This window comes from Acomys minous, assembly GCF_964271855.1.
Source record: "Acomys minous genome assembly, chromosome: 15".
In the NCBI taxonomy this organism is placed as follows: Eukaryota; Metazoa; Chordata; class Mammalia; order Rodentia; family Muridae; genus Acomys; species Acomys minous.
This window is the reverse complement of record NC_140497.1, coordinates 81,482,361-81,493,142: the sequence shown is the minus strand read 5'-3', so window position 1 is coordinate 81,493,142 and position 10,782 is coordinate 81,482,361. Positions and strand designations below refer to the sequence as shown.

The window sequence follows — 10,782 nt, the reverse complement described above, 5'->3', positions numbered from 1 at the left end:
ATGATCCTTCTACCCCACACGCCCACCCTGAGCCTAGCCGAGCCTCACTGCCCTGCCCTGCCTTGTCCCAGTCACCCTATTTCCTCTCAGGCTCCTGAGAAGCAGTGGGGCAACGGAACCTGCCTGGTTACAGAGTTCGTGCTGGTGGGATTCTCCAACCTGCCAGACTTGAGGACCACTCTCTTCACCTTGTTCCTCCTCACCTACCTGGTCACGCTCAGCGGCAACGCCACCATCATCACCATCATCCAGGTGGATCGCACCCTCCACACACCCATGTACCGCTTCCTAGCCGTGCTCTCTCTCTCTGAGACCTGCTACACACTGGTCACCATCCCCAATATGCTAGCTCATCTGCTGATGGAGAGTCAGGTCATCTCCATTGCCGGCTGTCGGGCCCAGATGTTCTTCTTCCTAGGCTTGGGTTGCAGCCACTGTTTCCTCCTTACACTGATGGGTTACGACAGGTACGTGGCCATCTGCCATCCTTTGCGCTACTCTGTGATCATGAGACCCACCGTTTGCCTGTGTCTTGGAGCCTTGGTTTTCTGCTCCGGTTTCTCGGTGGCCTTGGCCGAGACCTGCATGATCTTCTCCTCGCCCTTCTGCGGCGCAGGCCACGTGGAGCACTTCTTCTGTGACATCGCGCCAGTGCTGAAGCTCAGCTGTGCAGAGAGCTCGCGCAAGGCTCTCGCCATCTTCTTCCTGAGCATCCTCGTGGTGCTGGTCTCCTTCCTCCTCATCCTCCTCTCCTACGCCTTCATCGTGGCGGCCATCGTGAGGATCCCTTCTGCGGCGGGCAGGCACAAAGCCTTTTCCACCTGCGCGGCTCACCTCACGGTGGTCATAGTGCATTTTGGCTGCGCCTCCATCATCTACCTGCGGCCAGACTCTGGGGCAAACCCCTCCCAGGACCGCTTGGTGGCAGTGTTCTACACAGTGGTCACGCCGCTGCTGAACCCTGTGGTGTACACCCTGAGGAACAAGGAGGTGAGGGTAGCCCTGAGGAAAAATCTGGCGCAGGGCTGCGGAGTATTAAAGTAAAAACTTGTATGCGGGTGTGAACTTCTCTAATATTTAATACAAGTATACTAAAAAAAAAAAAAAAAAAAGACCTTGCTTTGCACTGTTCACAAGACCATGTGCTTCCGTGAACACATTTACCCTGGAACTCCACTTTCCTACTGGAAGAACAGAAGGCAATCCTATGCTAGACGAATTAACTTCTGTTGTCTGTCAATGCCTGAGATACTCTAACCACAATAAAGGATGTCGTATTTTTGTCCTGGTTTCCTGTATTTGATGAGGCGCAATGTGGTCTGCAGTGCCTAATGCTGGCCTGTGGAGGGCGCCACTGATTCAACCCATGGATGGAGAGGGGTGGAGGACAGATTTTTCTGCTTTAAATTTTATTACATTTTTAGTTTCTTAATTTTTTCATGCAATATATTTTGAGAATTTTTTTTCCTCCCATATACTCCCCACCTCCTTAACCACTCAACTTCATGTTAGTGCCTGACTTCCATCCCAAACAGAGAGCCTTTTAAAAAGAAAAACTGGTTTGTTTGTTTGTTTGTTTTTCGAGACAGGGTTTCTCTGTGTAGCCTTGGCTGTCTTGGGCTCGCTTTGTAGACCAGGCTGGCCTTGAACTCACAATGATCCACCTGCCTCTGCCTCCCAAGTGCTGGGATTAAAGGCATGCGCTACCACCACTGCCTGGTCTCACTGGTCCTACATTCTGGTCAGTTTGGGGCTTTTGCCCACACCCCTGCCATTAATATAGTGGCTTAACTAAAGAGTTGTAACACTTTGGTATTATCACAGGGAATGCCTGAGTTTCCACAGCCGTCTGGTACCAGGGATCTCCCATGCAAGAGAGCCATCCCCTGACACTATTAAGGACATTCTGCTATACCTGCAGACGGGAGCCTAGCATAGCTGTCCTCTGAGAGGCCCCACCCAGCAACAGATAGAAACAGATGCTGAGACTCACAGTCAAACACTGGGCGGAGCACAGAGAGCCTTGTGGAAGAGTGGGAGGAAGGATGGAAGGGCCCAGAAGGAACAGTAGCTCCTCAAGAAGAACAACAGAGCCAACTAACCTGGACCCAGGGGGGTTTGCAGAGACTGAAACACCAACCAAGCACCATGTATGGGCTGGACATAGGCCCCCTACACATATGTCTCGTTACCTCACTCAGGATGATTTTTTTTTCTAGTTCCACCCATCTGCCTACAAATCTCATGCTGTCATTTTCCCCCCCTAACAACTGAGTAATACTCCATTATGCACATTGCTTTAGGCATTCTTCTGTTGAAGGATATCCACATTGTCCCCAGATTCTGCCTACCATGAATAGAGCAGTAGTGAACGTGGCTGAGCAAGTGTCCTTGCTGTAGGATGAAATGTCCTTTAAGTGTATGCCCAAGGGTGGCGTAGCTAGGTCTTGAGGTGTATTGGTTCCCATGGTTCCGAGGAACTGCCACACTGATTTCCATGGTGTCTGTACAATTTGCACTTCCACCAACAATGGAGGAGTAGTCTCCTGCTCCACACCCTTGCCAGCCTGGTTATTGCCTGAGCTGTGTTATTGCTCTTAGCGCAATCTCAGAGTCATTTTCATTTTCATTTCTGTAGTGTCTAAGGGTGTGGAACACTTAAAAAAAAAGTATTTCTTATTCATTTGCATTTCCTCATTTGAGAATTTATTGTTTAGATCTGTACCTCATTTTAAAATTGGGTTTTTTTCTTGATATCTAGTTTCTTTAGTTTTGATATTATATATATACTATTTGTGTGTGTGTATATGTATATACATATATAAATATACATGTATATATATCCTATTCTCTAGGCTACCACTTTGTCCAAATGATGGTATCTTTTGCCTTATAGAAGATTTTTAGTTTTATGAGGTTCCCATTTGTTAATTGTTGATTTTATTGCCCACTGCTAATGGCTTTCTGCTCATAATGTCTTTTCCTCTTCCAGTGAGTTCAGAGCTATTCTCTACCTTCTTTCCTATCAGGCTCAGTGTATCTGTTTTTTGTTTTGTTGTTTTTGTTTTTGTTTTTAGGTCTTTGATCCGCTTGGACTTGAGTTTTATGCAGGGTGATAGATAAGGATCTATTTGCATTCTTCTATACGCAGTCATCCAGTCTGGCCAACTTTGTTGAAGATGCTTTCTTTTTTCCAGTGTGTTTTCCGGCTTCTTTATCAAAAAATCAAGTGTCCATAAGTGTGTTGTCTTATGTCTTCAATTCCATTCCATTGATCAACTGCTCCTATTTCACTAGAGGTTTTAGGTCTGTTTACATTAATTTAACTTTGGTAGGTGGTATATATTGAGAAAATTATCCATTTCTTCTGCATCTTCCCACTTGGTAGTGAACAGGACTTTAAAGTTTGTTTTCATGATTCTTTGGATTTCCTCAGTATCTAAAGTTATGCTTCCCTTTTCCTTTTTAATTTTGTTAATTTGGATATTCTCTCTCTATTTGTTTTCCTTTGCTGATGGATCTGTTTCTGCTAACATATTCTCTATGCTATCAATGAGGAGAGACTTCATCCCACTTGAGCATTTTCCAAGTTTTTATATTATTTTACCACATTAAGGAGAATTTTCTTATTGATTAAATAGTTCAGTACTGATCACAATTCATTCAGGGTCTGGTAGGTAAATGTGAAACATCCCAATGAGAGAGGAAAAATGTGTGAAAATTAAATGTGGTGATGGTGCCACATATATCTTAGTATGTGTGGACTCACCTGGAGTTTACATACTTAACACAAGGGATTGTATTTCCATGCACATAGAATTAAATTTACCTTAGATTGTTTTAAAAAGCCATGCAATATACAAGAGGCTGGACTAGCAATGAAGGAAATCAAACCAAGTAGAAACAACAGAGTGGAAGTTGAATGCTGTGTGTGTGTGTGTGTGTGTGTGTGTGTGCATGCCAACTTAATTGTGGACTCAACACAAGTCTCATGCATTCTAGTCTTGTAATTGTCAAACTGAACTACACCCTAAGCCTCTGGTATTTCTATTTTTACGAGTGCCCAGACAATGACTTCAGTTAAGCTGGTTGTCTTAGTTAGTTGCTGTGATGAAACACCATGGCCAAAGCAACTTGGGGAGGAAAGGATTTATTTGGCTTACACTCCCACATCTGGACCGGAACTCAAACAGGGCAGAAACCATGGCAAAGGCCATGGAAGTGTGCTGTGTGTCTCACCATGGCTTGCTCACCCTGGTTTCTTATAGAACCCAAGACCCACCAGCCTAGGGATAGCACCATCCACAATGGGCTGGGCCTCCTCCATCAATTACTAATTAATAAAATGCCCTGCAGGTTGGCCTAGAGCCCTATCATATAGAACATTTTTTATAATTGGGGTTCCCTGATCTCAGATGACTTTAGCTTGTGTCAAGTTGATACAAGACTCTCCAGTGCAGTGATATTAGAACAGAGACATCAAGAAAGTACAGTGGGAGGCAGTAGATTATCTTTTGAAATTCCATCCGGGAGGTGTTTATTGCAACTTAAGGCTTTCAATGAGGCACTGAGAAATCAGCTACCAAGAGGAAACATGACCAAAGAGATTTCACACAGTGTTGAAGAATGACCCTGCCTCCTCAAGCTGGTGATGAAACTGCAAAACAGAGAAACACCCTTCCTTCCTAGTTATGTCTGCACATTATTAATTTTGTGGCAAATCAATCTCGTGAGTTGAAATCAATATTATGTTGCTACCTTTGATGATTAAGTTCTCTCCACATTTCATGAGACTTACTTTTGAATTATCTATGTTGTAAGGGCCATAAATCCTTACACATACACATTCTACAACCATCACAGCCCTATGACCCAGGTGCTAGTGCATGCAAGGAAAGCTAGACTGATGTCTTTCTCCTAGTGTAGAAACAGTAACAGAATCTCCATCTTGTCAACCTACCCCAGACAAATAGAGACGTGGGGATCAGCTCTGTTCCATTATCTTAGCTCTTGCTTTCTACTTAAGGAAACGAATCCTAAATGGTTCAATAAATGCAGGGGAAATGAAAAGCAAAAGGGACAAGTGAGTCTGAGCTCAGGTCATCTGTGAGAGACGGAAGCACAGACAAAGCCCTGGCGTCTTCAGTGGAATTCTAGGCACTTACATATCTTCTGTGTGGGCTGTGAACAAAAGGAAAGAACAAGAGTGATGGCCATCCGATCTGAACACACATGCCGAAAGCCACCAAGGTAGACATGTAAGGCAAACGGTGATGGGAAAGACAGGCATCGCCATGCATAGAATGAACTAGTTCCTTCTCAATTACCCTTAAAAAGTCAATTTGTAATGGATTAAGGGTTTTCATGTAGGACTAGAAATTTTAAACTAGCTAAAGGGGAAACTCTTTATTATGTCAGCACATGTGAGGGTTTTCTTCGAGAAGGTCAATAGCTCAGGAACTGATAGGAGGAACTGATGATGGTACCTGAAACTAAGAAGCTTTGGCCCATCAAGGCAAAATATCAACGAGTAACGGGCAGACTACAAGATGGGAAACGTATCTTCTGCACACCAGGAAAGAAGTTAATACCCTGGGCATATAATGAGTTAAAAAAAAAATTAAGCACTGGAAAACCAAATTACTCAATTATTAAGCTAATAAAAAGGCCTCAAAAGAACAATTGCCAGTGGTCGGTGAATAGTTGAAAAAGTGTAGAGCATCCTGAGCTTTCAAGGAAATGCAAATTAAATCTTTTCAGAGTCTGTCCCAGTCTACTCAGAATGGCTAGGAGAACAGACTAGGGGCTAGAATTATTGTAACTGCCAGAGTACGGGGAGGAACACAATTAAACACTATTTTCTGAACATGACACGGTCATTTCAATCATAATCACAGAGCATGAATTGAGGAGGTGGACTATCTGGGAAGAAGAAGGTGATAAGAAGTGGTTGGCTAGGGGGCTGGAGAGATGGCTCAGAGGTTAAGAGCACTGTCTGCTCTTCCAGAGGTCCTGAGTTCAATTCCCAGCAACCACATGGTAGTTCACAACTATGAATAATGAGATCTGGTGCCCTCTTCTGGCCTGCAGGAGTATGTGCATGCAGAACACTGTATACTATTAAAAAAATAAATCTTTTTAAATAGCTATATGTGGGAAGCAAAGGAAACCCTGAAACGCAGCCCCATGGGAATTCCAAAGCCTGGCTAGGCTCAGGGAAATGGCAGAGCCTTCCTTCCTGACTGGAGTACGAATGTCGACTTACAGAAATAAGAGTGAGCGGTTACTTACAGACATAGAAACGACTCAAAGACAAGCTTACTCCAGCCCGGGTCACAGCTCAGAAGCTCACAGTGCACCGCACAGCCTGCACGCAGCTCACCAGGTTTCAGAATGTTCTGAGCCTTTCCCAGGCAATTTGCTTGGTCTCTGTTTCTTCCAAGATGTTCAACTGGTCTTTGATTCCTCCAGCTGGTTAAGCAAGCCATTGCCTGCTCTAGGCAGCTCCATTTGCCTTGGTAGTTCTTACCGTCTGTATTGCGTAAGGAGGGAGGAGCTTCGTGCATCTGGTAAGTTTCAGATACTCCTTGAATCTATTGGGTTGTTTTCTTCCTTACTTCTTGTACTCAGTGAGCGTCTGTACAGGATGGAATGTTCCAACTTCTCTTAAAACAACATCCTGTTATTTCATGTCCCCTTTAGCATCCCAAGGGTTTGTTTTGTTCTGTTTTGTTTTTGTTTTTCAAGACAGGGTTTCTTTGTGTAGCCCTGGCTGTCCTGGACTCTCTTTGTAGACCAGGATGACCTTGAACTCACATCGATCTGACTGCCTCTGCCTCCTGAGTGCTGGGACTAAAGAGTGTGCCACCACATCGGCTTAACATTCCAAGTCTTAATCTTTCCTCCAAAATGGAAGGTTCTAATCTCATGGGTAAACAGCTACAAAACCAGTAACAAGACTGTTCATGGGGCTAACCAACCAACTTGGTTGAAACTTACGCCTCTTTCTCAGGAGAGAATTCACATATGAAGCTCCAATTATGGTCAAAATCCTATGGCTTGAAAGATCATAGGCCCTAGCAGGAGGTCTGTTTTTTAAAAAAGATTTATTTATTTATTACTTATACAGTGCTGTACCTGCACGTGCACACAAAAAGGGTATTAGGTCACATTATAGATGGTTGTGAGCCAGCATGAGGTGGCTGGGAATTGAACTCAGGTCCTTTAGAAGAGCAGTCAGTGCTCGTAACCTCTGAGCCATCTCTCCAGCACCCTGTTGTTATATTTTGAGTCATCAAGTTGTTAAACTCCTTCTTGAGTATTAACATTTATAATCCACATTTTCTGCTTGTCTCAGATAGCCTTGGTTAGATAGCCTTGATTTTGTCATGTGTTGTGTGGTTCACGGAGAGACTCACAACTGTTCCACATATTGAGAAAAGGTGACTTCAAGCAATAAACCATAGATAAGACATCTATGTCAGCATGTACCTGACCCTGGCTCAGAGAACATCTCAAAGTAGGGAGCAGAAAAAAAAAAAGGGCTGGAGACTGGGAGAACGCTGTGAAGTGGACTGGTACTTATAACAATAGGCATAGTTATTTTATACAGCTAGAAACTACCCACAGTTTCTCCCGAATCTGAAATGGGACAAGGGTGCCCTGTTCCACTCTTACTCAATATAGTGTTCAAAAGACTTAAACAGAACAAAAAGATAAGAAAAGATCTAAACGTGGCAAAATTTGTAGAGGAAGAAATATTTACAGATACCATGATTTTTTTTTTTAATTTAACATACCTCATTTTCTCCACCAGAAAAGTTTTCTGTGATTACATTACTTTGTACTTTGTACATAAGTTTGCAGAATACGAAACCTACCTACAGTGCCGGCTCTGGAGCTAAGGTAGCGGGAAAACGGGGCCCTTTGACTGAAGGAGAGACTCATGTGACGTTCGAGAAGATTGTGAAATACGTTGGGGAGAATCTGACGGCACCTACTGTTTCCAGGTGCACGACGGCCGAGAGTGTGCTGTGTGAGTGAGACGATGCTGAAGCTGGCCTCCAACATCTCCGGGGATGAGCTAGTGACACTGGGCAAAGTGTTTCAGAAAGTTTACCAAGACCCACAACTTCCGGTTGCACGTTACAGCTCTCAAATACCTTGTACCCTATGCCAAAGTGTGGCTAAAGCCTGGAGCAGAGAAGTCCTTCCTGTGTGCAAACGATGCGTTGAAGTCTGGCCTGGGTTGAATCGCTGAAAACACTTCTCAGTAGCAGGGAGGTTTATTCCATGGCAGATGTTCCTCTCAGTTTTGGGTGGTGGCAAAGTCTATTCAAGACTGCAGAAAAGTAGACCCCATGGCAACTGCGGTGTTTCATCAAGCCGACATTGGGGAATACGGCCGGCATGAAGAGACATTTGTAGGAACCAGGCCCGACTGGGCTGCCTGCCTGTCTTGCTGTTTCATGTCCTGTTTCTAGCAGCTTCCACGTCTGTGTTTATCTTGGTTAGCTAGTCGTGTTTACTGCTCTGAGAACGCGTCCCTCCCTTCCTTGAGATTTTTCCTCCTGTGTGCGATCACCTCTTGAGGGATTTCACCTGGGAGGAGGATTCCTGTTTGGCTGCCTATAAGAAGAAGGCTCTTTGGAACTCTGGAAAGGAGATAATAAACTATGCCGCGGCCGCTGCTGCGGCTGCTGCTCTCTTAGCACGAAGGACCCACTGTGTTACTGTGTGTGTGTGTGTGTGTGTGTGTGTGTGTGTGTGTGTGTGTGTGTGTGCATGAGTTAAATCTGCAGTCCCTCGCCCTCCACTCGGTACTGCGGTGGTGTGGGCGCCACAACATTGACTTAGATGGTCATCCCAAGAACACTTTGCTGTGTGAGAGGACTTAGCTTTGTTTCCTGTGTGTGCAGACATGCTGTCATGTTAAGTTTGGGTAACCCTGAGATGTGCCGCTTGGATTCTTATTCAACAGAAATGGCTCAAAAAAGGGGTTTCAGGCCCTGTAGAGGCAGAAGCAGGTGGATCACAAGTGTAAGGCCTCCTCAGATGACTTGACAAGTTCAAGGCTAGCCTGGGTTGCAGAGTTAAGTAATTAGAGTTTCTGTTCTGTATTTGCATCGTCTTTATTTGAATCAGAAGATTTTTTTTTTTTCTGAGAAACAAGTTCGGGTTACAGCACGGAGGACAGTAATTTATTGTTATCTGTGATGACGCTGTTTTCTAGGCTCCTAATAGTACAGTGGACATTCTACTGGAAATAAATAATTCCATACACTAGGGAAGCACACACAAACACACACACACTAACACCACCAACATCAAAATAACAGGAACTAACAACCGTTGGTCATTAATCTCTCTCAACATCAATGGTCTCAGTTCACCAATAAAAAGACGTAGGTTAACAGAAAACCATCCTTAATTGATCTGTGCATCCTCCACATTTCATATGTTTATTAGTTTAGAAATACATGTTACCTGTGAGAAACATGACCTCAGAGTAAAGAACTGGAAAAAGATTTTCCAAGCAGACAGACACAAGAAGGAAGCTGTAGTAGCTATTCAAATAGCGGGGGGAAAATGTTCTGATAGCAGGCGACCCCGTCCATGTCGGAAGTTTTGTGGGTGGGTTGGTGCCCCCCTCCCTCCTTTGGAATTCCTCCCTGGCTATAGTGAGTGAGCGCTTCAGTCTCCATACCCCGCCCCCCCGCTGCTAGGAGTCTCAGCTAGAGTCACCCCACATCTTTCCAGGAGCCTAGCCTGTCACAGGTCTTCAGCTTGTCCCATCTGCTTCTCATCTCTCTTCCCGCCCTACTGCCTCCCCCTCCCCCACTTTCTTGGTACCTGGTCCCCACCCTCACGCCCCTCCCCCACCCTCTCCCATACGGTACCGTCTCTTCATCTACTTCCCATGCCCGTTTTATTTTCCCCAATGAGTGAGTTTCAAGCTCCCCCCCAGGGCCCTCCTTGTTACTTAGCTTCTTTGGGTCCTGTAGGTTGTGGTCTGGTTATCCCGTTCTGGGTGCCTAATATCCACTTATAAGTGAGTACCTACCATCCGTGTCTTTCTGGGTCTGGCTTACCTCACTCAGGATGACCTTTTCAAGTTCCATCCACTTGCCTGCACTCCCAGAGGCAATGGAAGAGTGTTTCCCTTGCTCCGCATCTTAGCCATTCCGACGAGTGTAAGGTGGAACCTCAGAGTCTTTTTGATTTGCATTTCCCTGATGACTAAGTGGCACAGCCATATCTAATGGGAACAGTGAAAGTCATAAAGCCAGCAGAGCTCTTTGACAAAGCTCCAGCAAAGCTGAGCTGAGTGATGCAATTGCTGTGGTACGGTCCCCCACTTTTGGGCCTTGGTCTTTACGTTTCACATGTTTGGGGGGCTTTTATTATTTGTACAACTTGGGGATATTTGATTGATGGATTTTTCTTATGTAAGATGGAATCTCAGTGTTCTTTTGGTTTGCGTTTCCCTGGTGACTAAGGACACTGAGCATTTCTTAAAGTGCTTCTTAAAGTGCTTCTCAGCCATTAGAGATTCCTCTGTTGAGAATTCTCGGTTTAGCTCTGTGCCCCATTTTAATTGGGTTATTTGGTTTGTTTGGTGTTTAATTTCTTGAGTTCTCTATAAATTTTGGCTATGAGCCCTCTGTTGGATGTTGGGTTGATAAAAATCTTTTCCTAATCTGTAGTCTGCCCTTTTGTTTTGTTGACAGTGCTCTTTGACTTACAGAAGCTTTTCATTTTCAAGGGGTCTCATTTATTAAT

At 44.6% G+C, this 10,782-nt stretch overlaps 1 protein-coding gene and 1 pseudogene across 2 annotated transcripts; both read left to right on the top strand.

Annotated features, from left to right (window-relative positions):
- Positions 1–1,121, top strand: LOC311585033 (olfactory receptor 10T2-like; the record flags this gene model as incomplete). The annotated part of the gene is made up of 1 exon (XM_084759815.1): positions 1–1,121. One exon carries the CDS (start codon positions 1–3, stop codon positions 1,042–1,044), a length of 1,044 nt encoding a protein of 347 aa, XP_084615941.1. The 3' UTR covers positions 1,045–1,121.
- Positions 1,122–6,253: 5,132 nt separating this feature from the next.
- LOC311585032 (60S ribosome subunit biogenesis protein NIP7 homolog) lies at positions 6,254–8,613 on the top strand (annotated as a pseudogene). Its single transcript has 2 exons — positions 6,254–6,275; positions 7,817–8,613. The product of its transcript is annotated as a 60S ribosome subunit biogenesis protein NIP7 homolog (transcript).
- Positions 8,614–10,782: the final 2,169 nt, after the last annotated feature.